This window comes from Pelmatolapia mariae, unplaced genomic scaffold (genome assembly GCF_036321145.2).
Source record: "Pelmatolapia mariae isolate MD_Pm_ZW unplaced genomic scaffold, Pm_UMD_F_2 NODE_ptg000544l+_length_27771_cov_1, whole genome shotgun sequence".
Taxonomy (NCBI): domain Eukaryota; kingdom Metazoa; phylum Chordata; class Actinopteri; order Cichliformes; family Cichlidae; genus Pelmatolapia; species Pelmatolapia mariae.
Genome location: NW_027052228.1, coordinates 1 through 27,771, shown reverse-complemented (window position 1 = coordinate 27,771; position 27,771 = coordinate 1). Strand labels below are relative to the sequence as shown.

The following is a 27,771-nucleotide window of genomic DNA, read 5'->3' as shown; positions in this document are numbered from 1 at the left end:
TCTTGTTTTTGCTGAAAATGTCGTCTCTTATCGGCATTATCAGTATGAGTATGGTGTGTTCTGCAAGTGTCATATTTAGCTGTATCTTTGCACCACTTTGTGTTATCAAATAGGGCAGCTTCCTCTTTATGTCTATCCACTTCCTGTTTCAGGGTTCCTCACATCACAAGAGTCAGAATATAGTTTTAAAAGTTTCCCCTCGTTTCTGTGTAGAACCGAAAGCACTCTGCTTTTTCTTTTTTCCAAGAAGACTTTTGGTTTGAATTAAAAGTGTGCAAGCGAGTGTTCGCCCTCATACTGTAGACGTGGTAGCCAACATTCATTCTAATTGAGTAGATTTTCAAATGGAGACTAAATAATTGTTAGATTGCCCGATAGGCTTGTTCAGACATACAAACTTTGACGTGCAGATTATGCTAGCTGTGTGTTAAGAAGGGTATCAGGGAAACAAGTAACTGTGAATGGATGGTAACATGTGGCACACCTGTTGTCATATTTTGTTTTTTGTTTTTGACAAAAGCAGATGCCGATTTGAAAAGATACACCATGCAAGCTGCTGTCAGCCTGCAGTGCTGCACAATTCAGTTTGTATAACAGTTTAAGGGTTAGATACATAAGAGTACCATAAAGTGATGACTGAGGGTTTGTTTTGGTGGGCAGCATGGAGCCTTCCAGTAAACCATTTAAGTAGTCTAGTAAATCGCTCTGTGTCCTCTTTTCTGCAACAGGCCTCGTGCCAGGATTGTTGCAGATTTAGGATCAACATGTTTGGATCGACTATTTCGCTTTCCAGCTTCTCCTCTGTGGAAATTCCTAGAGGAAAAAAAAGTATAGCTGTGGGTTTAAATGAGATTTTAGATTGCTCCCAAGTCGATGACTTTGTTGACTACAGAAATCCTCTTTTAAATTGTTTCTCCGAGATGTAGAAAGATGCGGCAAAGGTTGTTCAGGCATCAGGTCCGCTGTTGTGTTATAGTTCAGTAAAGATCATATGAACCGTTCTCTTCACTTCTCGCTTCATCTTCGATTCATTTTCACGGTAACTGTATCTTGTTGACAGGAATAAACTTTGCCAAGCAGTTCCACATTGCTCCACACCCTGAACACTTTCCAGCAAAGAAAAAATAGTCTTTATATTTATTAATGACTCTCGAATTACTGTTATTTGCTGGATTTTTGAAACAAAAAATAAAAAAACCCTGAAAATTTCACTTACAATGTCACCACATGGTTTGTTTTAGTCAACATAGAACCTTCAAAGGTGACATAAATTGATCAGGGGTTTTCTGTCACTTCTCTAATTCTTACATTTAAATGTCCTTTGTGCTGTGTTTTCTGGTACTAAAAAAGACTTTTATGTCTGAGTGTTGAAGTAGGGTCAGTTCCTCCTGTGGTATCAAATCCTCACGCTGGTTTTGCAACTGAAGGTGGTGTGAATGAATAACTTTCCACTTTCAAATACTTTCGCGAGGTTCCTGAACACAGACCTTGACTGTCAGCTGTGAGCAAAAGTCAGTTAATCGTCATTTAAGAATGCCACAAATCTATAGTTTTGTAGCATTGACATATTTTGTTGCTCCGCTGTATGAAAAACTGGGCTATGTGTGTAAAAACCACCAATGTTTTTATAGTGAAACTGTAGCTGATGGGGTCAGGGAGGTTGTGGTGTTTCACGGGGAAGGTTCTGAACAGTGTTATGTGCCCAGCTATAAGAATAAGCTTGAAAATGCTGTTTTTGAGCCGAAAGTTTTCACTTCCTCCTGGCATGTTCAAATAACTTTTTAGTGTTTCTTCCCCATGAAGTTTCAGTTTAAAAGTGCTTCAGGAGCAACATCGTGAAAGAAAAACTGTTGATCCAGTAGCTCGTTTTGGGAGTTTAATTTGCTAATTGTTCTATTGGTTTGTGCATGTTTTGGTGTTTCTAATTCTTTTAATGTTTGAGTATATCCAGTTATAGGTTACATATGCAATGATCATTTACACATCATAAAAAAACTAGCTGCTTTGGGTCTTTTCTCTTTCCGTTTAAGCCATCTTTCTTCTGATTGGCTGCCTCTTGCAAATAGAAGGTTTAAACTGCAGGGGTTACATGAGAAACTGGGACTGGTGGGGACGGCCACACCAATAAGCACCAATGACATAAGGGCTCACAGGCCAACAGACTCATTGTCCATTCTTTTATGCATTTGGTGAACAAGGTCATAACCTAACATTTATTTTCCAATGAATGCCAGGTAAGAGTCTGATATGATTAAAATAAAACCAGCCCAGCCTTCCCTTGCCCATACGCAAGGAAATATTGTTTTCATTGAACATCATATTGAAGCAATTAATCAGTGTTTAAGTAGTTTATGGCCCGGTTTGTCCTTGTGGTGTTATTATTGTGAATCCAGACCACTCGTTGGTCATATTACAACTGTTATTCTTTGAACGCCATGGGTTGTGACACAAGGAATGCTTCCGACCCCCACCCAGTCATCTGTGGTGCACATACAGTTGACGCCCTGCTGTAGCCAGAATGTCCTATCTCAAACACCCTTGGCAGGGATTTCACCAACTCTTGACCAATCAGACGATCGCTGTCTTACATCATTATAACTGCCGCTGTCCTCCGAATATCCTTCCCAAAAACGGAGCGGGCATCTCCCCTGTCCGTTTAGCTTTTCTAAAACCTCGACTTTATATTTGTGGTTAAAAAGAGTTTGATGTCTAGCGCTTTGTTTTTTGGATAGAAATGATCTTCTAGGCTCAAAAAATCTGTGATGGGAGATGGACTGTAAAACTTTTTGTTTCCTTGCACTGGACCTTTCTGCAAACTGAATAATTATAAAAGTGTAAGATAAAATGCAAAATATATGACGCTTTGGACTCATTTTTCATGTTGACCACCTCTTTCACCTCAAAGGTAATACAGATTTTTTTTTCTTTTTACACAATTTTAGCCAGCTGAAATTGCTTTTATGCATTTCCCTCTTACAAAAATACCGCATAGACGTTCACTCCCCCACCCCATACACTGGTCATGGCTGAGCAATGAAGTGATGAATCTAGACTTTTCGCTGGGTGTGCTGCACTCTATTCATCAGTCTCTCTTCTGCCAGCTCGCTCCTTTTTAAAGAGCCATTCCAGACTCTGTTCATCAAGAATTGATGTCCTCAGCTACAGTCCATCTGCCAGACTTATTGCAGATAGTTTGACCTCTGAAATGCAGTTTCTTTAGACTTACCTTTCTTCATGAAAATTCTTAGAACGCACCACAATCTGCAGCACGTTTCTGTGTAAAATACCAATAAAAGTATAATGAAGCTGGGCTATATGTAACCTGTAATCTTTATAAGTGTTTGTATTCCCTTTTAACACTGTGTAATTCTAAATAACAGATCAAGACAAAGCTGAATGTGTCCAAAAGTGTCTAACGTCAGTTCAAAGTATGAGAAAGAGCGTTTGGAAACTTTGGAATATGTGGAAAACTCTTGCTGAATAATGAACAGTGTGTTCTCATTTAGGTTAATGAAACTGCTGAGTGAATGTTTGGTACAGTTTGCGCTCATGGTTTTAGTCATATTGTTCCATTAAATCAAGCTCATCTAAACTACTTCACTACCACTGACCACATCGCGACACTTCCTGCAGCTGCCTTGGTGTTTGAGTTGCAATGAGAATAAACCGTAACACAACTGATGTGAAAAGCGTAGTAAAAGGCCGAGGAAACGCTGGCAGTAACGGTTTTCTTGGTGATAACTGAGGTGGATGTGCACCACACTCAGGCACCGAGGCTGATCTACCTACTGAGTTGTCATCAGAGTGTGTGGTTTAGAATAGCACTCCTGACCTTCTTGCCAGAAGCCACTTCTGCTTTGAGTCTGTCTTTGACTGTAGCCGTACAGGTTCTCACATTTTTGCTTGCTGAAAGGAGCATCACGACTTCCTTCACAGCCTCTCTAAACTGCATTAATCTTGGCTTTTTGTTTCTCCTCCTGTCCCCCCTCCCTCTCCATGCAGCACTGAAGAGCCCAGCAGCCTTTCACGAACAGCGGAGGAGTCTGGAGCGAGCAAGGGTGAGAGCCATAAGAACAATGAGTCTCCTGCAGTCTCAGTGGATTTTCTTCAGAGAGGCAAAAAACAAACAAACAAAAAAACTCACAAGAACCTAACAAATTGAACGCTTGGACGCCACGGATACAGATTGGTTGTAGTTGGGTTATCGTACAGATAATTTCTGGTTAGTTGACGTTTCTGCAAAATTGTTGTGAGCTGCAGAGCCAGGAAATAATGAAAACAAGTGACTTCACAGTTTAATCAGAGTGACATGGAAACAAAACCATATATTAAACTGACAGAATAATATTTTATGGTGTTGTAGCAATTTGGAGTTCATGTGATTTTGGCATCTTGTTTTCTTCCCAGACTGAGGACTACCTAAAGAGGAAGATCCGGAGTCGTCCTGAGCGCTCCGAGCTGGTCAGGATGCACATTCTGGAGGGTGCGTGTTTTTTATTTGTTTTCTTTTTTTAATCAGCAAGTGCCAGTGTTGTCAAAAAGTCACATTTTAAGCTTTGTAAAATACCTAGACAAAAACAGAACCAAATCTTTATGAAGAGGTTAATGTATAGTTCCTCCTTCATATTTCTGCTTGACGCAATTCCGTGTTCTTTGAGGGTATTGCTTCTGCATCTTAAAACTCGGTAGCTCGATTCAGGCGCTGTGAAAACTCTTTTATAAAATGTGTTTCGGCATGTTGTCTTCATGAGGCAAGGTGCTTATCTTCACATTTTCACATTAGTTTTAATATATGTGTTTGTGGTTTAAAGTGTTGTGTTTGTTATGATTTTTTTTGAAGCAGCTGGTTTGACTGTTGGTTTAGTTTCTTTTAAATTAGGTTGAAGTCAAATCGAGGAAGTGTTAAAATAGGCTAAAACCTGTTGTAACATTTTGAACAGATCCACAGAGGATCATATGTGTGTGAATCACTTGATAAATAAATGCACATGTATCCATAACGGCCTGCTGTGCCCTCTGCAGAGACGTCGGCAGAGCCGTCTCTGCAGGCTAAGCAGCTGCAGCTGAAGAGAGCACGACTGGCCGACGACCTCAATGACAAAATCTCTCACAGACCGGGTCCCATCGAGCTGGTCCACAAGAACATCCTGTCTGTTAACTGCCATCTGCAGCACTCACTCCTAGGTAATAACACACACCTCATCAGCGTTCACCTGTACGCGTCTCAGTCCAGGGACCCACTCGGGAAAAGAAAATGTCTTCATTGATGGCCTTGCTCTTTCTTTCTAATGTAATCCCAAGTTTAAGTCGTTGGGAAGGTTTGATTGCACCTGCGATCAACTTCGTCAACGTTATCGTCGTTTCACCTGTGTTTCATCTGCTGCACTTCCCGTGTGTCAGAACGTGCACCCGCAGTTAAACTGAGAGCAGGAAAAGGAAAAGCTGGGGTGACCTTAAATGACAGTAAAGCACAGTAATGACTCACACTGAGATGAAGTGAAAACGAGTGAAAATAAATGAGCATTCTATAAAAGTCTCTTTCTGAGGAATAATCACTGGTGCAGGATTGGTGCTCTTTATGAGTAGATGCTTAAAGTCCCAAAATACACAAGTTTTCCAAATAAATGACTGAAAAAATAAATCTTATCTCACGATAACGATCGTACTGTATGCATTTATTTATGTCTGCATGCAGGCTAGCATCTCCTTAACGAGTAAGCCCACACAACATCGTCACACGTACAGCGATCATTAAGATCTGTATTTTATTTTTTTAAACTGTTCGTTCTTTATATTTCTTTATTATTTCATCATCTTGCTGGTAATACAATGTTGCAATCTCTGTTTGTAAAAATTTGAACCTCTGATGAAATTTTGTCGGACTCGCCTGGAAAAATGGAATGAAGAATTTGAAAAGGTGCTGCAGGCTATTGTTTAAAAGAAAAATTGGGCAATCTTGTATATTTGTGACACTTGGTTCAGAGGTTTACACATACACACACACACACTTTTGCACAATGTTGCACAACACTCACAAGCGTACCTGCAGGAATTAGCAAGACTTGTAAATACAGGACAGTGGACAGGTTAAGGTGAATTCAGGCTGAGCCTCAGGCATGTGATGAATACAAGTTCGAACACGTCCCCTTCCACTGTTCACGGTGCTATTGTACCTGTGACTTGGTGTGCAGTTGCGCCACCTCTACGATTTGATTTCCGTTCAGACTGAACACCTGAGCGGTTACACCATTCACGTATTTACAGTCAGGTGAGTGTGTAAACAAAACAAGCAGCTCTGAAACAGAAGTGACTCAGATGCTTTGTTTGGACACGGCACTGTTTTGAAACATGAGACACGGCACGCGGTGTTGTAACTTCTCTAAAATTGCTTAGTGCCGATTGCTAAAGAGCGGTGACTAACTTTAGAGAAACTTTATTTGACTGTTAAAATTGCAGGGGAAGCTGGGAATTAAGCTGTCCTTTCCTGTGTTTCCCAGCGGCTCTGGAAATTCCAGACAACACCAACCCCTTTCACACCGCTGAACCTCTACACCAGAAGACGCCACCGTTAAATTGCGGTTTCATTAAATGTGTGAACGTTTCTGCACTGTCACAGATTCTCCAAAGGGAAACGGAGGAGAGAGCTCATCTTTGGACGAAGACAGCAGTGATGCTCTGTCACCTGACCAGCTAACCAATCAGGACTCTCCCCTGAGCGCTGTCCCTCAGGTCTCCCCCTCAGACGTGCTCACCCAGAATGGAGACCTCTCCCCCACACAGGTATTACTGAGGCGGAACAGAAAGAACTGGACAGAGCAGTTAGTGAAACAAAAGCAAGTGTTTTTCAGCAGGATCATGCAATTAACCACAGTGATATCATCTCACCAGTTTCTCACACAGCCTCCTGCTCCACCTCCACCACCACCTCCGCCGCCTCCTCCCTTGTTGAATGGGTCCGCTTCGTCCCCTCTACCTAAAATTACAAACGGGACAACGGTGACCTCTGGATCCTCCCGCCATTCTGCTGGACAGGTCAAGGTGTGCCGATCGTTCTTTCAGACGGCTCTCGCTCGAACTTCCTGTTGATTTTCATGGCTTAAAAATAATTCTGACCTTAATCTCTATTTATGGGAACGCTGTAGCTCACCAAACCCCCTCCTCATCTCTTCATTTCCTTCCTCGTCCCCCCCCCATTTCTCATGGTTCTCTGACTACAGTCTCAGGCCAAGACGAGTTCAGACCGCCCTCCACAGAGACCTAAGAAAGCAAAGGACAGCAAACCAAAGGTCAGAGGTCTTTGTTTTGCTTTCATTTTAACTCACACACTGGCACATGATTTATAGCCAGTTTTAAATTACGACCAGTCACCGGGTAAAGGCTGTTTTTTGATGACATCTTGACTGCAGTAAAGATTTTAAGACTTCAAATTGTGTTTGTCTGGCTTGCTGCTCCCACAGCTGAGCGACAAATATTAAAAGTTACTCCTTAGATTTGAAAGAGCCAATAAAAGTCTTCTTTGTGGTTTTTGCGTCGTCTCTATTAAATCATAGAGCAGGGGCTTCTCTCTAACCTCAGTGCTTTTTTCTGACATTTTACAATCATACTGAGGAGAAATGCTTGTAAAAGAGGAAGAGATACCATTTTATGTAGCCACAGTGGCCTCAGCACATCAGAAATATATACTTGCTTTTCTTAACTGGAAGTGCGTTAGCTTTTACTTCAGTTAAGTTTTTATTAGTATGCATCGTTTGACCTACATGTACAGAATGCCCATGCACTTCACACGTGTCTGTCTCTTAAACTTTCCCTCCTGCCGCGTGAAGGTGAAGAAGCTGAAGTACCATCAGTACATCCCCCCCGACCAGAAGGCTGACAAGGAGCGTCCGCCTCAGATGGATTCGTCTTATGCGAAGCTGCTCCAGCAGCAGCAGCTCTTCCTGCAGCTGCAGATTCTCAGTCAGCAGCAGCAGCACTACAACTACCACACCATCCTGCCCGCCCCTCCCAAGTGAGTGTCGAACCACTTTTGCGTATGTGTGCGTATGGTTTGGAAGCGAGGATGAGTAATTGCTGTGGGTTTTTGCCGAGAGTCAACAAGTTCAACACCCTTATTTTTTTGCCTGCATTAAGCTAGTAGTTGCAGTGTAGCTTTACAGTTTGTATTTTTTTTTCCTTTTTACTTTGAGTATACTTTACAGTTAATATAAAACTTTGATGTTTCATTTTGAAAATTCTAGAAAACTTATTTAGAAATTTAGTTTTATCTTTAGAGCTGATCTCTTATCATAATTTCCCCTGTGGTCTGCCAGAGAAAAAAACATGCTCGATAATCTTTATTACAACTTTGTTGTTTGTCTTCCTTCAGGCCACAAACGGAGCAGCCTCCCACAACCAACTCTGGCCCTTCCCCCTCCCGTACCGCTCACACAACAACCACCACAGCTTCCTCGAGTCAAACGGGGACGGCCCGTCACATCCAAACCGCAGTGGGAGGAGCCAAACCAGCTACTCTGCCAGCCAACCTGGATGAGTTCAAAGTAATTAACTCAGGACCCAAAAACAAACTTATGAGATCATTACTGCACACAGTGTTGTGGCTCATTAAAGTAGCGCCAACTTTTGTTGGGTAATTCAAATCAAAGATCTAAGTTTGTGCTCAGCAAAACGGCCCCAAACGAAAACAGCGTTGATCCTGCCCATTCTAAAATAGAGCTCTGATTTTGGTCCTTTCTAAAAGGGAAATCTGTAAAAGTCTGCAGCAGTCTAAACTGTAAGGATTAGATCTGCGCACACACCTCTCATATGGTGGTGGACTCTACAGTGTAGATGTTCTTATACTTTCTTCATGTATTGTTTGTGCTTTGTCATAACTGCAAAGCCAAATTAAGAAAGATAGTTAAACTCACTCGGCCAGAGAATAAAAGACGTGATCATTAGACAGTTATTGTGGCGCACTGAGCCACAAGCCAACAAAGTTATGTTTTAAGGCTCTTTCTTTACCCCTTGAAACATTACTAAAGAGTAACCCTTGAAACTCTTCTCTGCCCTGAGTGCTTTCTATCATATTTCAAGCCTGCTTATAGAACAAAATCACCTGGTTTGCATTCGAAGTTAGTGAGTGTCATCTCTGTCTGTGCGGGAAAAAGCTGGAAACTATTCAGATGGTAATCAAAGCACGTCTTTGTTGATATTTACTGAGGTGTCAAAACTCATTATTAAGGGTACAAGGGAGTTGTCTTTATGGGTGAAAGAGTTGAGCTCTTTATCTTTGCTTTTACTCCTGATTTGCATGCAGTTCTGTGTGTGTGAATGGTTTATACACACTCATTAGTGTTTTGGCTTTAAAATAATGTGTCATTTTATTTGGGTGTCATTTTAAAGATTCACTTGTCTGAATTTGTCCGAGGCGACCTTTTACATGGCTTTTTTTTATCAGTACATCACCACCTACGCACCCTTTAAAGGTCCAGCTGTATAAAGTTCCTTTGAGCTGAGCATTTTAAATTCGAGTCTGTTCTCACTTTGAGTCAGTGTTTGTTTTATGAATACCACTTTTGTTTCCATCTTCCAGGTTGCTGAGCTGAAACAAGAACTGAAATTGCGGGGTTTGACCGTCTCAGGCACCAAGAATGACCTAATTGAGAGGCTCCGTAACTACCAAGAACAAAATGGGGGAACCGCAACTGTTTCAAAGAATGGCATTTTGCAGTCCGGCTTGCAGGGCACGACCTCAGCTGCTAGCACCACCACATCTTCTCTCACCACAACTTCCACCTCTGACCACCAGTCAGTAGAGGGTGGGTTTAAGTTGTCTCTGTCCTCACTGGCTCAGGCAGTTCCAGGGCGGGTGATGCGGTTTGGCAGCACCAGCTCGAGCCCTCCGGTGTCGCCGACTCCGTCAGAGAGGTCGTTAGCTGGAATGAGTCCAGATGAGACCAGCTGCAATGGAGACATGTTTGGAGAAATGGTGAAATTTATGTTTCATTTGTTATTGTTAGAAGCACTTAGTCATGTTTGTGTCTGCCCAGACATTTTTCTAACATCCTCTCCTTTTTTTTGTGTGTGTGTCCTTCAGGTGAGCTCTCCGCTGACCCAGCTCACCTTGCACCCCTCTCCTCAGCACCCAGCAAATGTCTCTCCACTCGCAGTCAAAGATGAGATCCAGAGCTCTTGCAGTCTGTCCAGGTCCTCACCTGCATTTGTCCAAACCCCCGAGCCTGGAGCAGCCATGGACACGTCATCTATGGATAAAGACCAGATGCTCCAGGAGAAGGATAAACAGATCGAGGAGCTCACCAGGATGCTGAGGCAAAAGCAGAGGCTGGTGGAGACTCTCAGGTCCCAGCTGGAGCAAGGCAAGATGGCAGGTGGGATAGTGGTCAAGAGGGAAGGAAGCGATAAGAGCAAAACATCCCCAGAGGTTAAGCTCCAAACTCTAATAAAAGCCTCAGCCATTCAGCCCCCTACGCTCCCTAATGGCATCGTGTTGAAGGTCAAAAAGGAGGTAGAGCCAGAGGAAGGAATGGAGGGAGTAACAGAGGAAGCTCTGTCAAAGAAGCAGGTCCCGACGATGCAGTGCTCCCAGGAGACTCTGCTCAGGCTGCAGCAGATTCAGCGGATGCAGCTCCAACAGTCTGATCAACAAAAACAGCAACCACAACCAAAACAGCAACAAAGTCAGGCGCAGCTGACGAAGGCCGCAGAACCCAAACCGAATACTCAAAAACAGCAGCACCAAAAGAAAGAGGCTCAACTCCTGATCCACCAGCAGCAGCAGCTGCAGCAGCTCATCTTCCAGCAGACCCAACAGAAACACCTCCAGGCTCAGCAGAAGATAACGCAGCAGAAACTGGCCCAGCAGAAGCAAGTACAGCAAAACCAGCTCAAGCAAACCCAAGGGCAGCAGCAGGCTCAGCAGAAGAACCAGGTTCAGCTAAAGCAGGTTCAGCTGCAGATCCAAAACCAGACGGTGACAAGTCAGAAACCCGCACTGAGCCAAACTCAGCAGAGGAAGCAGCTGAAAGCTCAGCAGAGGCAGCAGCAGAAACAGCAGACATCAGCAGCCACAACACAACAGGTAATACTGTGAACTTCAAAGACTGAAAGCACACACGCTGCAGTCTTTACTATGAGTATATAGCATATAATAAAACGCTAACGCAACGTTTTTCTGTTTCCAGGTGACTCCAGTCATCATCAAGCAACAGAATGGCACACCAGTGCACACTCAAGCCATCTCATTAGACCTCCTTAAGGCCAATGGCACACCTACACTGGTGACAGACACCAACGGGAACCACTACCTAATCGCTCTCACCAGTCACACCACAGATGGACAGAATGGAGTGTCCTCATTGGCCAAAACCAATGGACGGATCACACTGCAGGTACAGGGAACATGGTATTCTGATGATAATGATAATAATGCTAAGTTTTTCACTCTAAATTAGACTATTTGTACATTATACAAAAATAATGAATATATACTGTGTAGCAAATAATTCGTTGCACCTTCAGTCAGTATTTTGAACTGCAGCGAGTAAACTTAGCCCTACAATTACTCTGCAGCCTTTGTGCGTTTGTCGTAGTGGCATGTGTACCTGTTTTCCACCTGCTGTGGGTTTTGTTAAGATTTCTTGTCTTAGCTCGTAGAGCTTCCTGAGCAGAACAAGAGCTACTGTCACCAGCTGTAGCCTACAACAGCAGTGTCTTTTTGACGATGTTAATTCAGTTCTGTCAAAACTCTGAGTGAGTCGCTCATCACACATTGCTTTGAAGCTGACAGCTGGTCACTAGGGGACATTCCAGGCTCCTGTTGCCTAGGTATATTTACTACCAGGTCATATGTCAATCAGCGGTATCCTGATCTCTCATTGGTAGTCCCTTCAGTCACTCCCCTCGAATTTAAGAAGTTTATCATGTCGCCTGTGGGGGTTTTCTTGTTTTGTTTTCTTTTTGTCCCCACCCATCGTCACTTGAAGTTGCCAAATGTCACTGACTTACTGTAGTATTTCAACCTTTACTGTCCATGGATGAAAAAATAATAAAATAAAAAATACACTTCAGTAGGATAGGGTTAGTCTTGCATGTACTGCTTATATATGGGAAGCACATAATATTAAATGGCTTGACAGAATATGAATGTTTGCGTACTTGTAACGTTTCAGAGATTGAATTCGACTCCAAGTAAACTGCCCAGCACCGACAGCCAATCAAAAGGTCAGGCAGAGGCGGAGCCTGTGAGCCAACCAAGCAAAAAGGTACAGCAAAAACTCTTTCTCAGTAAAACATGTAAGCATGGTGTAGATTGTAACTTTCCCAACATTTTTACTTAACTTTTTTCTTCATTTCATTTGTATTATTGTAGGGTCTTAACCTTACAGTATAAAGCGCCCTCAGGCGACTGGGTTGGCGCTATGTAAATACACTGAGTTGAATTGATCTCTGTTTACTAATTTAGTCCTGAAGACAACAATAGCAACAGATTCCTACCACAAGGTGTCGCCACTGAGACACTGTAAAATCATCCAAGTTAGATTGTGGACTAACAAATGTTAAAAAACAGCATCTTATCCCAGAATAAGACTTGCATGATTAACATATGCAAGTGTGCCTTCCGGTCTGAACGTGCCACTCTTTGCCCTTAGGGACAAAAAGCGGGGCTGCACTTAGACGCCAAAGGTGATCCACAACCCAGCCAGCCCGTCACCGCTCCACCCAACCTGCAGCCTTTCTTTGACGACATTTCAGACAATGAAAGCCAAAACAACTTAATGTCATCTCTCAAGGTAACGCCACCAGCAGCAGCACCTCCTCCTTCTCCTCCTCCTCTCCCTCCTCTGCTTCCAGGCAGAGTTACCTTCAGCATGTCATCTCTAATGGTGGTCCCGCTCTCTCCACATGTTCATTAAATTTGTCTTCTTGTTTCTTCTCTCTTCTCATTTCATCACTTCATGGCACCATGCTGACAGAGACAGGAGGTGTGTCCGCCTTACGACCGACACACACTGTTCACCCCTCCCTCTCCTAAACCCAACACCTCCCTTCCTTCTCAGCGCTCCAGAGTATGTCCTCCAGCATGTCTTTTCTTTCCATCTGCCTTGCAGTATTGATCTTTCTCCCTGTCTCGACTCCTTTTTTCCATCTTCTCACTTTTTTTGTCTCTAATGTTTTTAGCAGAGGAGCGGCAGTGGTGTTGGGTTGGGTTTGTTAGGATGTAGTGGTAGACTAGATCAGTGTCATCCTATCAGACCCAATTATCTAAAAGAAATCGCCCCCTGCAACGTTCCAGTGAAGAACACTTGCTGCTGTTTTTTGTGTTAAATAACTACATGATACCTCACTGTTGCTAGGCCCAAGTAATAATATTCTTTAGCCAATGTGAAAGATTTTGCATCTACACCTGACCGGTTATTCACTGACCTAATAAAATTGAAACTGTAAGAGAAAAATAGCCCAAAATTTCATTTATTGGAGTTTGTGTTACAGTATAGAAAGCAGTGATGTGTTTACGTGATGGCTAATGAATACTGTGTTTCTGTTCGACAGCCAGAGAATGGCCTGAACAGCCAGCAGATGGACGACCTATTTGACATCCTGCTCAAAAGTGGAGGTAATGATGAGATCTCAGTTTAATGTGAGAGAGACATCACAGGTCGGTACGTCTTGATGACCTTTATTTCTCTGTCCTCCCCCAGAAATCCCCGGCTTCAAGGCCAACCCGGACCCTTCCCTCCCCCCTCTCCACTCTGACCCACCTTCTCCATCCACTGCCCCATCCCCCCTCCACCTGTCTCCTCCCACCCCCACAGAGGCCTTCATCTCCCCGGAGCCTTCGGTGGGAGAGCCCTGCTCAGGCAGCGGGCGTCTGGAGGACTTCTTGGAGAGCACGACGGGCACCCCACTGCTGGGCATAGAGTCCGACGGCGGCCTGGCGCTGATCGACGACCTCCACAGCCAGATGTTGAGCACGCCCAGCATCCTGGACCACCCCCCCTCCCCCATGGACACATCTGACCTGGGCTTCTCCCCGCATTCTGCGGGGCTGGACTTTGGCGACCCCAACCTGGATAGCATGGACTGGTTGGACATGGTAGGGAGCGCAAGTGGAGGTAGCGAGGGCAATAGAGGAGAGCGAGGAGGTGGAGACGGAGGGACGAGTTTAGCTCCGTTGGCGCCACACACACCGCAAAGCGTGTTCTCAGCCGACTTTCTGGACAATACGGACCTGCAGCTGCACTGGTAGCCACGTCTGTAGCACCTCACGCAGACGCACACAGATGAACACATGGTCGCTCACACTGTGTACAGGCTCCGTCTTTATTTCATGCACATACTCTATGCTGTCTCTACCACTGCGGGGGGTGTCTGGCACATGCACGCGCACACACACACTCTCACACATTTACTCAGTTTGTCTTGTCTTTCACTGGCTGTTGCTGTATGCAAGGTGAGGTGGTGTTAAATTCATTGAAATTACTTGGTGGACCTGAGTGGACTTGTAAAGATTTTAACTCTACAGGGAACCAAAACGGATAAAATCCCATTTCCCCGGCCTTGACCTGCATTAAAGCCAGGTTTAAGTAAACCAGCCGAAAGTTGCAGGTCGCTTTCAACCCATTTCAACCCTCAGTAAACAGCTGGACAGATCAGAGGCGAGAAGGGACTGCTCCGTGATGTTTTCCTGGGCTCCTAGAGATAGCAGTGTGTGTCAGTGCCTCCTAAACTTTGCACTTATGCTGAATCTGATTGGTTTAAAAGGGTGGGTGTTTAGGTCAACAGCTGAGTGAAAGCCACCTAATGTTACAATGGTCAGCTGAGCCACTGATTGTTTTTGTTTTTTTTAAAAAAAAGAAAAAAGGCAGCTGCTTGTGGCCTCACCATGCCAACCTAAACCCCACCCACACTAGTCAAAGATACAACCTTCATTGGTTGAGAGTTGCTGTTGAAATGAACCTTATCAGTGGCAACAGTTTGAATTGAAGCCTCATTGGAGGTTGCGTATAATTGGTAACATTATGGTAGACCACTATGTATTGCTGTATATCGGGTGTATATTACAATTTGTCCATATGACTATTTTTCTTTGCTGGTTGCTTTAGAGTCAAGCTAGCCGGCTGGGGAACAGAGGGGGAGGGCGGGGCTTCCAAGAGAACTTGGACCTTGTCATTTTTTAAAGAAAAAAAAGATTAAAAAAATAAATATACCATTTAAAAAAAACCCTCTAAAGATGTGTTTCTTTTTCCTTTTGATTTTTCACATTAACAGATACACTTATTTCATCTCAGCTTTGTGATTTAAGTAAGCCTGGTAATGAAATTAAAGCCACAAGAGGGCGATGTTGCTCAAAGAATAAAGAAAGCAGCAGCCATCTGGAACAGGAGGGTGTTTTCCAGAAATTTGCTTACCCTTGTATTTTTTATTTTTCGTAGTGCTAAACAGGACCTGAGCACATTTACCAGTTCTTTGTCTTTGCTGAAAGACACGTTCAACTGGATTTTTTGAGTGCTAGTTAAAGCCTCACTTTACAACGTAAGGGTTTTGTGTGCTAGTTGTCACAAATTTCAAGCTGCATTTCCCCCACAGCTGCTTCTGAATGAAAACACACCCCTACCTAAACGGATCAACAACTAGGCTTCTCTCAACCACCTGAAAAGTTTACTTTTGATCATCTCGGGCAATTTATTTTGAAGGAACACTATAGATCATTTCTGTGGGACAGTCGGCAGGTTTTTGAATCTTTAAATATGTTTCAGAGTACATGAGAAAAGCCCAGCATCAGCTGTTTAATAAAGGCTTCAACTGTGGCATGTATGGATCTGCAGACCAAAAATGCCAAGTAATGGTGTAAAATTATTGGCATTAATAAAAAGCCACTAGAGTACAGTGTAATTTTGACAAATACGTTTTGTCACTTACATACAAATACCCTGGGTCAGACTGTAACAGTTTAAAACCCACAGGTGTTTTAAACTGTACTATATATAAAAAATACATAAAATATTGTATTATGATAGAAAATATATAATACTGCTAAGGCGCTCTATATAATGTGCCTCATTCACCCATTCATACAAGCACTTTTTTCCATGTGTATGCGCTTTCTGTCAAAAATTCGCACACATTCATATACCGATGGATGCATCAGAGAGCAACTAGGGATTAGTATCTTGATCAAGGATATTTGGGAGTCTGGAGCATCCATAAGTTGAACCTTCATCATTTCTTCTTTCTTTTCCCTTTAACTTCTGCCTCTAACGTCCAGTTTGACTCACTCACTATGAGGGGATCCTTGTCAATGACGCTGATGAGCTCTTGGGAGCTCTCGTCCTCTCTCACACACACAGGAACTGCAACACATGCAGATAAACAATGCACAAGATCCAAGCATGAGCCAGCTCAGTGTGCTCTTACAAATTCCTTTCACACTCACACACACACAGGTCGCCGCAGCTCCCCAGAGCAGCATCAGTACCATCTCTCTCTCACCCATATACAGACAGAGCAGATAAAAGTCCCGAGGCCATGCCTCTAATTAGCTACAGTGAGCTCTAAAGGGCTACAGCACCACAAGGACTAAAGATCTCCTGTGTATCCCACATCCCTCTGACAGGAGCCTGCCACCCCGCAGCCAGCCGTCATACAGGATTTTTAGTCACACATTCTCAGAAAGCCTTTTACCACCAAATTATCATAGCTGGTTCTGACATGCCCAAAACTAAACTTTCACTTTTTAAATAGTTTCAGCACAGGCTTTATTAGGTACACCTGTTCAACTGCTCCTTAGCATAAATATCTAGTTAGCCGATCACGTGACAGAAACTATACATGCAGACATGATCAAGAATATGATGGCCTGCTGAAGTTTAAGTGAGCTTAAATGTAGCATGGTTGCTAGTGTGCTGATCTGCTGCCCCACATAAAAACATCTCTATGGTTTACAGAAATTTGTCTGAAAAAGAGAAAATGTCCAGTGAGTTCTCTGGGACAAAACGCCTTGTTGATGCCAGAGATCAGACAAGAACGGCCAGACTTCTTCAAGCTGATAAGAACACTTGTTACAACCAAGTTATGCAGAAGAGCATCTCTGAAAGCGCAGCACATCAACCATCAAAGGACGTGAGCAGCAGATGACCCCACTAGGTGCCACCTAGTGGCAGCTATAAAAAGAAAACTAAGAACATAACGGTGAGTTCACAGCACTCAAACAACCTCTACAGTCACCACATGTCAGTCCATTAGAGCACCATTTTCATGTGTTGGAACAGGAAATTTTACATGATGAACGCGAAAGCTGACAAACCTGCAGCAACTGTGCGATGCTATCATGCAAATATAGACAGAAATCTCGAATGTTTCTAGAACCTTGTTGAATCTGTGCCATGAAGAATTAAGGCAGTTCTGACGGTAAAAGGGGGGCTAACCTGATGCTTGCATAGGGTATATACTTGCATAGACAGTATATTTGGTGTCTATAACTGACCCACTGTTATACAGTTGATGAAATTATGTACTGGGAAAACAGCACTTTAGAAATCCTGATTTGTAAAATCACAGTATCACAAAATGGATGTCTATGTTTCTGTGTGGTGGTGTCACCTGTCATTACTCAGAACAAGGATTTTATTTTCCAGGCGCTTCATGATGATGATGACTTAACATGAAGATTGCCTCTGAAGCGTCCCAGTGCTGCTTTATTACATCATGCTGAGCCACAAAATTACAGAAAACCAAATCACAACACACGTAATGTTGAACCGATCGTGTGTTTCAAACACTTTTTTTCATTTTTTCATTGTTCCCCTGTCTTCACTTGTTTTCGTGTGAAGCTGGATGATGTGAGAGGAGCAGTCAGGTTTGGGTGGATCCTGCTGCGAATGCAGAGCCTTTGATAGCAGAAGATGTGAGGGCTGACATTTGGGTGGGCAGGGGGAGACGGAGAGGGGATCAGTGAGGAAAATGGGAGGCAGAAAGGTGCTGAGAGAATAGACACACTGTTTTGTTCTACACCTGCTCGTCTGAAGGAAAACAGAGTGTGGAGGCACAAACGACAAGAGAGTGACGCGGTCACAGAGAATGGTTTGCAAACGTTTCAAACTAAATAAGTCTTCTTTTTGCTGCTTGGTATTATTGCTAGCTACACCGCAGTATAAAAAAGCCAAAATATAAATAAATGAATAAAATATTTATTCGATCTCTGGCTTTCTTCCACAACTTGTATCCTATCCTCATCCCCCAACCAGTCGGAGCTGATGGATGCCCCTCTGTGAGCCTGGTTCTGCTGGAGGTTTCTTCCTGTGAAAAGGGAGTTCTTCCTTCCTACTGCCAAGTGCTCACTCAAAGGGGGTCGTGTGATTGTTGGGGTTTTCTCTTTATTATGTAGGGTCTAAAGCGCCTGCTGTTGTGATTTGGTGCTATATAAATAAAACTGAATTAAATTGAATGGATGACAACCTTTTTCAGTGAAGGTCTTGCTTATTTCAGCAAGACAATTCCAAACCACATCCTTCGTCTTTCATACATGTAGTGCTGAGTCCAAATCTGCCCCTCCCTAAAAAAAATAAGAAAAGAAAAAGGAGGTTATTGTGTATTACCTGAAAAAAAAAAAACATACTGGAAGATATAACATCTACAGGACAAACTGCCAGTGTTGAGGGAGGCAAAAACTTCTCTAATTCTCAGAGAAAATGTAATCTGACATGATGAATTTAGCAGGATCTGACTGCACTTTGGGAGGGACAGCTGGGCTCACGGTCGACTGGACATCATATAATCGAGGTCGGTGTCTTTTAACATAACCTTGGGACAGCTAAACTGTGTGAGGCAGAGTTATGCAATGCACTCACGATGGCCTGGTTTCGATGTTTTTGTCGAACTCCACAGATGTTGGTTTTTACCTTAAAGCATGAATATGAAGGCACGGCCCTCCACTTTCTCCATCATCGGACCGTCATTAGTATGGACCACAATTGACTTAAGGCTTTTTTTCCCCCTTTTCTTTTTTTTTTTTAAAAAAAGAAAAGCTTGATATTACAGTCTCGAGAAGCACAATCACTCCACATTATCAGAACAACACATGCATATATCACAGGTGTTAAATCTGTCTAATATTATATTTCTGTTTTTTAATCACAAACAGCTTTGTTTGCTTCCTTCAGTGTGTTTGTTTCAGTGATCTGATGCAGGATCAGTGAATAATGCTCAATGGACATGATGAAAGGGCAATATGAAAGCAAGCTTATTGCAATGGAAGCATCAATTAATTGACTGGTTGAGCCCAAACAGCCCTAAGCTCTCAGTTTAATTGGAGGGAAGCGCTCGTTCAGATGCTTGGTGAGAGCGAGGTTGCAGAGAAGTAATCAGATTGTACTCGGAGTCACTGGCATTCATTAATACAGTGATGTCAGAGGGATGTTGGGTACAGTAGATAACACGGTGTGAGAAAGAAGACAAAATCACTGATCTGTCAGGCAAGGATTCTGTGATGTTTTTGCATCAGAACATTGCATCAGAAATCTCACCAGAGCAGGTAACGTTTTCAGTTTTCTGTTGTCCAATTAAGGAGAGTCTGTGCGAACTGTAGTCTCAGTTTTCTGTTCTTTCCTGACAGCGGTGACTCCTGATGTGCTCTTCTGCTGCTGTTGCCCATCTACTTTAAGGTGCTTGATTCAAAGTCACGCTAATCACTTTCTTCAGCACGTTATCATGACCATGTTAACATGTTTTTAGAGCTCTGTTGTCCTGACAGAGAGTTATAAAGTGGCCACTGCAGTAATTTATGCTTGGTGATATGGCTTTTTCTGGGGAGCTACTCAGCTTTCCAAAGGCATACACCACTGGTCAAAAGTTTGAAAACAACCCAGTTTTTTATCAGAAGTTATGCTTTTAATGTCTCATTGCACTCTGAAATGAAAGCATAGTACAAATACTTAGTAATGGCTTTCTTGCTGCAACTCATCCTGTCAAACCTGTAGCTCGAAGTCTTCTCTTCACAGTTGAAACTGGGACTTGTTTACTACGAACACTATTAAGCTGTTGTCATGTGAACAGCCTCTCTTCCATTGCCTTTTTCTCACCAGTTTTGTAGCAACACACAGTACAGCACTGTTTAGCTGATGCTCACGAGGATATGGTACCACAATGTGTTCCAACACTGCTTTTATGCAGACAGAGGGGGTTCAAGAAAAGTTTGGAACACCTGTAGGAATTAGTAGCACCAGGTTTCAAGGCTTGATCAACCTCCATTGCTGCAGAACAGCTTTAAATTATAATTCTGAAATGTACATTATTTTTCAGTTTGGGGTAACCTTAACTTTTTTTAACCTCTGGCAGTTCACCATCACTTCAAGCTAATGGCAATAGGTCAAAAATGTGAAAACTGCACAAAATGGAGAAGTTGGGTTGCACAGACAACAGCAACCATGTACTGACTGTGGGAGCTTAAAGGGCTCAACCCTATGCCCCTTCCATTCAGTCACTAATTCACCATCACATCAACAAAGACCAGCAGCTGGATCATCACACAAACTCAACTTTTGAGTTTGTACTTCTGTGCAATAAACTGCAAAATGTATTAAAATGACAAACATCTGAATCCTGCTATCTGTTGCTTTGGACAGACCTGGAGCACATGGAGTCTCTTTTTTGGATCAAAGTAGTGACGATTGATTAAACAAATACTGTAAAACCAAAGCAGTTTAACTAATTACCAGCTACGAATGTGTGTAAAATCTAATTCTAAATCCAGCTTTTCAAAAGAAACGGTTCTGTGTATTTGTGGCCTGGGAGTGATACATGCAGCGTAATGACATTCAACCTGAACATCCCAGAGAGGCTCCGGGTGATTAACTGAGAAAAGTGTGTGTGGGGGGGGGGGAACAGAGTGTGAGATGTAAATGAGAAGGATGTGCAGATATAGATCTAAATAAAAACAAGGAGCTGCAGTGAGGAGAAAAAGAGAGAAGAGCCAGAAAAAAAAATAAGGGAAGAGCCAGTGGTGACCCCAGAGAGGAGAGAGGAGCTACAGTGCTGTTGTTCAGTGTGATTAACTCCAGAGAAAGCAGCCTGCTGGAGGACTTACTGAAATAGCAACTCCTTATTAGAATCAACTACGGCGGCTGCCACTCATCTGCTGCAGTTTAGCATTGCAGATTCACATGACATGACAGTAGATCACAGCGCCTATAGGAAGCCTGGTGCACTGATTGAACACAGGTAAATGGAAAGGTGACCATGTTTATGTTTAGAATATTGATCTGTCACTAAATTCATCTTCTTTTACGTCATTGCTGAGAAAAAAAAACACTTTTCTGACAAGCCTATTTTGCCATTTAAGCTGCACTGCACATGGTGAACCACCAAACATGCAGAAAGATGGCTTTTTTTTTATTTTTTATGTTAGCAGCAGGTAGTGTGAAGTGTGAATACAAAAAGTGTTCCCTGTTTTACGTTGATAGTCCCTCAGCTTGCGTGCGTTGTGTTCAGTTTTGCTTCCTTGGTTCATTAGTTGGATTTTGTTCAGCTGTGTTCCTCAGATGTGTCTCCACTATTTAAGTCCTCAGCTTCGCTCTGTTCTTTTTCATGTTGTTGTCAATTCTTCTGTCAATGTTGTGTTTTCTTTTGCCCTGTGTGTTTAGTGTTTCCTGGTTCCATCTGTGACATTATACCATCTAATACAGTAAAAAGACATTTAATTTTTTTTCTTCACGTATTTAGTGGTGAATAGTGGTGAACAAAGTTCCATCAGTGTTACAAATTTGGTGACCGATAAGTTAAATTTGGGCAACATACGTGGAACGTAAGATGAAACAAACAGAGAGAATAACATAACATTCACAGGCGATGATGATTCTTTTGAAATATATAAATGTTAATACGTGTGATGATGTTCTTGCAAAGTTTTTAGTTTGGCACACCCATTAAAGAGAACATAGAGGTGATTGATTCTACCTTAATGGCAGAGAAAATACATAGTATTCGTTTCAAACCATGAACTATTTTGTGACCAGTAATTCCTTTGCAAAGTTTAAAAAGGATATTATGTTTTTTTTATCGATCCTGCAAACACAGTGTGTAAATTATTTATTTACTACAATACAATTCAGTTTGCCTACCAGCCTGGCATTGGAGCGGATGATGCCGTCATTCACCTCCTACATCGCTCCCTCGCTCACCTGGAGACCGCTGGGAGCACTGTGAGAATCATGTTCTTTGATTTCTCCAGTGCCTTCAACACTATTCTTCCCTCGGTTCTGAAGGACAAGCTGGAGAACTCTGGAGTGGACCATCACCTCACTACCTGGATTTTGGACTACCTCACCGACCGACCACAGTATGTGAGGACTCAGGGCTGTGTGTCGGACAGGGTCGTCTGCAGTACGGGGGCCCCACAGGGAATGGTTCTGGCTCCGTTCCTCTTCACCATCTACACTGCAGACTTCTCCCACAACTCCACCCAGTGCTTCCTGCAGAAGTTCTCTGATGACTCTGCTATAGTCGGCCTCATCACTGATGGGGACGACAAGGAGTACAGAGGACTGACTCAGGACTTTGTGGACTGGTGCCAGCGAACTACCTCCAGATCAATGCCAGTAAAACCAAGGAGCTGGTGGTAGACTTCCGCGGGCACAAACATCCTCCACTGCAACCACTGAACATCCAAGGTATGGACATTGAGACTGTGGACAGCTACAGGTACCTTGGTGTTCATCTGAACAACAAACTGGACTGGACTCATAACTCAGACGCCCTCTACAGGAAAGGGCAGAGCAGGCTGTACCTGCTGCGGAGACTCAGGTCGTTTGGAGTGGAGGGCCCACTCCTGAAGACCTTCTATGACTCTGTGGTGGCCTCAGCCATCTTTTATGGTGTGGTCTGCTGGGGTGGCAGCATCTCTGCTGGGGACAGGAAGAGACTGAACAGGCTGATCCGAAGGGCCAGCTCTGTTCTAGGATGCCCTCTGGACCCAGTGGAGGTTGTGAGTGACAGGAGAATGGTGGCTAAGCTGTCATCCCTGCTGGACAACATCTCCCACCCCATGCATGAGACTGTGACAGCACTGAGCAGCTCCTTCAGTGGGAGACTGCGGCACCCACGGTGTGGGACGGAGAGATTTCGCAGGTCTTTCCTCCCCACTGCTGTCAGACTCCACAACAAAGACTTTAACTGATCATACACACACATCCACAAATGTGCAATAACACAAATGTGCAATAATCTTTCTGGCACCGTTGTATTTTTCACTCTGTTGTATATAGCATTTGTATTCTATTTTTATCCTATTGTATATTTTATTCTATTTTATTCTACTGTATATAGTATTTTATTTTTATTCTATTCTGTACAGTTGTGTACTGTATTTATTCTTATTTTATTTTATTCTAATTGTCCTTCATAACTTTTGCACTGTCCACTTCCTGCTGTGACAAAACAAATTTCCCACGTGTGGGACTAATAAAGGTCATCTTATCTTATCTTATCTTATCTTATATTGCATCCACAGTCTGGTGATAATCACATTTGTCTGACAAACAAAACGTCGCCGGTAAGCTCAACCTTGAGGATCACAAGCCAGTGGGACCCAATCTGGAATAAAGTTAGGACGAGCATTTACTCACTACAGCGTGACATCACTGTGTCTGTGTATCATATTTATCAAATTTTAATAATATACACATCTGAATAATTATTTCTGATCAGCTTTTTGTCTGCCATTTCCCACTTTACATTTCTTCATAGCTGCAAACTGATTAACTTGCATTGATTTCATGCTCATTCATGATGCAGTCACTCTGAAAAGTCAAATTAGAGGGGGGAATTAGTTTAGATCTGCTGTTAAAAAACAGTGTAAAAATAATGTTGTTATCAATGTATTAGTAATCCTTTTGCAAGAGGAAGCCACGTTATTTCACGTATTCTGATATTTTCTTTCACCGTATGTCTCTAAAAGTCCAAGTCTAAAAGTCAAAAACCTTCAGTGTGCCAGTAACCTCAGTTATAATGATGTCACGTTCTCCTGGGAGCATACATATGCATTAATACTTGCTATAAGAAAAAGTGATTTCAGGACTTTTTAAGTTATTTTTGTGTTTAGGAGGTAGCACACCAAAATAACCACTGTGGTGTGTATATATATATATATATGCATGAATCTGACTGGATGCTTCCAGTAAGCTAAAAAGTGGTCTCGTATAGTCTTTGACTAAAAAATGTGTTTTTACCAACTATTGTTGAGTGGTGTTACGTGGACAGTTTTTAACAGTGTATCTGCAATGATTTAAAACTACTGATCACTCTCGTGGCACATTAAGTGTTCTCAGATTCAGACAAAATCAACTTGACGACTGTCACATGAAACAGTTTAAGGCAGAGGCAGCAAATCTCTGCTGAAGTGTGTGGTGTTTTTAAGGCTCCTGCCTCTTTTTCACACCTCATCACAATGTACTCTGTCACACATATATAGGCTTTGCACTCATCCACTAAGCCATCCCTCATTCTTCTGCTGCATTTTCTCTCATACACAGATTACAGATTTTCTCACATCCCTGCCCCGAGTCTCAGTCGGTCGTGCGTTTCTGTTCCATTTACGTGAGAACCAGATTAGATAGTCAGTTTAAGATTGTCATTGGGTTAAGTGATTTAGATGAGTGATGGAGATTAACCCCCTGATATTCCCCACACTAAAGAATTTGTACACGCTAGGCAGCAGTTTCATGTCAATTTTTTAAATATGTATTTATTAAACGAGATTAAAACTCTCTACTGCAACTTAGCTTCCACTTCAAATCAGTTCAGATGACAGAAACTGTGTCTTTTCAACAGACTGACACATAATGCCTGAAGCAAAAAACAGTTCTAAGCTTGGCTGATGTAATGGGAAGTGCTGACACCTTGACCTTTTCCAGCTACAGCCCAGAAAAGTCCTTAGCTGAGTAGAAATCAATGACTTGACACAACTAATGGACTTTATGTCTCATGCGTTGAGTTGTTTATTGAATTGTAGAAAATGTTTGATAGAAAGTGGGCTCTCTTTTACTTCTAAGATTTTAGACATGATGAAAATTATTTGGCCCATCAATCTATGAAGGGTTAGGTCTTGATTATACTCTGCTGTGCTAAAGGTGGTTTTACAAAGTCCTTAGTATTTCACACTGCCTCTGTATTTTGGATTAAGTTTGGAAAAAACCCCACAATAAATAATTTTAGAATCTGGTAATGACAAGGTGACAACACAGCTACAAGCTAGTTTAAAAAAATATATATAAAATTCCTACAATAGAAATGAGCCTGATAATAAATGTTGCACAAAAAGTAAGGAAATTTGTATTTGGTTGATTATTTCTTTGTTCTTTGTAACAATGCTTCTTGGCAATAAATATCACACTGTTGGAAAGTTGGTTTATTTCCCCTTAAATGGTGCTACATTTGTAAGGAAAATGAATGTGGCAACCATGAAAAACTTGCCAAATCTTCCTTCCAAACTTTTTTTTGGTGTTGTTTATTTGATTGGATGATCAAAGTCTGAAGAAGCAAGATATCTATATTTAACAATTTGTTCATTTACCAAACAGGGTCCTTAGTAGCATGTGGAAGAAGAACCATACACAGCCACAATAGCTTGGCACATCCTCCTCATGCTGTTCACCAGCATCGTCACACACTGCTAAGGGATGGTATCCTGCTAAGCAGGCCATTCCATCGTCTCCAGTTCCAAATTCTGGAGCTAGTCTGAGATGGAATAGAACAGAATAGCCCTTTATTGTCATTGCACAAGTACAATGAAATTAACAACAAAAAGGTGATTTTATTTACATGAACGTTCTTAAAATGTGATCTCTGGAGGCAATCATCGTCACCTTGTTTTTCCAGTGAGCAACACCAACACATTGCCTCCACGAAAAGCTGTTCCAGCAATCAGCCTCTCTGAATCTTCTCCACACCTTGACCCTATAATCCATCTGCTGTAAGGCAGAATCTGGACTCCTCATTGAACATGACTTTCCTCTGCATGTTCACGTTCTAGTGCACATGTTGCCAATACCGGCGCATATGGGGCTGAGGGTGAATGACAGTCATGCCAGGCTTCTTGGCAGCCCTGTGACGCTGTAAAGTGGCAAATATGTTAAAGAGACAGGAGTCACAAAGATTTCTAAGTGCTGACAGTATAAGACAACTTACTGTGGTGTCTTCTTTGGGTGTTCAGTTCGTGCCAGAAGCTCAAGGTTATGAAAAAATGTGTTTCATAAGTTTGAAAGGGCATTTGCATTATCTATGGTTCATTTTTACAAGTATCCTGTTTTATTGTGAAAAGTTTTGTAAAAGGAAGTGAGTGGTGTTTTGATCTGAACCCTGCTCCGAGAGAAGTTGTGATGGAAAATACAAGAAGTTTGTATTTGTATTGTATTAGTACAAGAAGCATGTATGAACTGGACTATCTGCTTAACAGTCTTTGTCGATTAGCACATTTTGCAAACTGTCTGTGAGAAGCTGGGGGCATTTCTGTTTGAAATCCACGGTGCAGCTGCTCACTTTTGTTTTAGCATCAAGAGCCCGTGCCATCTTGGAGATGTCCGCTGATCACTCTGCATTCCTTCACACATAACTGTTTCTGTACAGAAAACATACTCTAGACTCCCTAAAAACATGAGATTACAGAGCCTATACGTGTAGAAGCATTATAAAAACGACAACTAAAATGAGTCAAACTTTGAAAGACATCCCCAACAACCACATTTGATAAATGGAATGATTCTTATTTAGCACTTTTCTGCTCTCCCAGAGCACTCTATACAACATGCCACACTCACTTTCTTCTATGCTTTAAGTGCTTTCTATGTAAGCATTTACACACATTCATACTTGGGATTAGTATCTTCACCAAGGATACTTGGCATGCAGATTGGGATAGCTAGGGCTCAAACCACCAACCTTCCAAATAGCAAGTAGTCTGCATTCCCTCCTGAGCCACAGCCAGCCACTGGCTATTTATTTGGACTATACACAGCCCATACACGGAGGTCCTACCAACGTCAATCCAAGACGTTTAGCAGACGTTGAAAAAAAGACATCCCCCGGCATTACAAAGCAACACCTTCTTCCATCCATCATCTTCCGCTTATCCTTGTCAGGGTCTCAGGGGAACTGGAGCCTATCCCAGCTACCATACAGCGAGAGGCAGGGTACACCCTGGACAGGTTGCCAGTCTGTCGTAGGGCTAACACGGAGAGACAGACAGACATGCACTCAACTCATATTTAATGGCAATTTAGAATGACCAATTAACCTAACCCCACAAAAACGGCATGTCTTTGGACTGTGGGAGGGAGCTGGAGTACCCGGAGAGAACCCACGCAGACACAGCAAGAACATGCAAATTCCACATAAAAAGCCCCTGGCCAGGTGGTGGAACTGAACTTGGGATCTTCTTGCTGTGAGGCAACAGTGCTAATGTGAGTTACAAAACAACCCCTCCAGTAAACCAAAACTGGGGGTCCAAAAATGACTTATAAAAGACGTTACTCCAGCATCACTTTGCACAGTGAAAAAATACAGTTTATAAGGTTCTCCATCTATATATCGAAAGCCTTGTTCTTGGTAACCTGTAAATTGTAAATACTGTAAAACCACTGTCATTTAATGGTCGGGCATTGCACAGCTACAAGCATTTCACCTCATGTCATATTGTGTATGGTTGTGTGTGTGACAAATAAAATTTGAATTTGAATTTGAATTTGGTGTTTTGTGTAGTTATTTTGATAGGGCTAGAGGTTATGC

General features: G+C 42.5%; 1 protein-coding gene across 2 annotated transcripts; it reads left to right on the top strand.

Moving 5' to 3' along the window:
• Positions 1 to 4,001: 4,001 nt before the first annotated feature.
• On the top strand, positions 4,002 to 15,137 carry LOC134623300 (myocardin-related transcription factor A-like). Of its 2 annotated transcripts, none has more exons than XM_063468452.1 (16): positions 4,002 to 4,058; positions 4,408 to 4,483; positions 5,023 to 5,184; positions 6,617 to 6,780; positions 6,889 to 7,038; positions 7,224 to 7,286; positions 7,824 to 8,008; positions 8,366 to 8,537; positions 9,572 to 9,967; positions 10,076 to 11,077; positions 11,181 to 11,387; positions 12,168 to 12,260; positions 12,648 to 12,788; positions 12,972 to 13,064; positions 13,549 to 13,612; positions 13,698 to 15,137. In XM_063468452.1, exons 2-16 carry the CDS (start codon positions 4,468 to 4,470, stop codon positions 14,243 to 14,245), a joined length of 3,456 nt encoding a protein of 1,151 aa, XP_063324522.1. In that variant the 5' UTR covers positions 4,002 to 4,058; positions 4,408 to 4,467; the 3' UTR covers positions 14,246 to 15,137. The 2 variants fall into 2 exon arrangements, with proteins under 2 accessions (XP_063324522.1, XP_063324521.1); XM_063468451.1 differs by having other exon boundaries at positions 7,218 to 7,286.
• Positions 15,138 to 27,771: the final 12,634 nt, after the last annotated feature.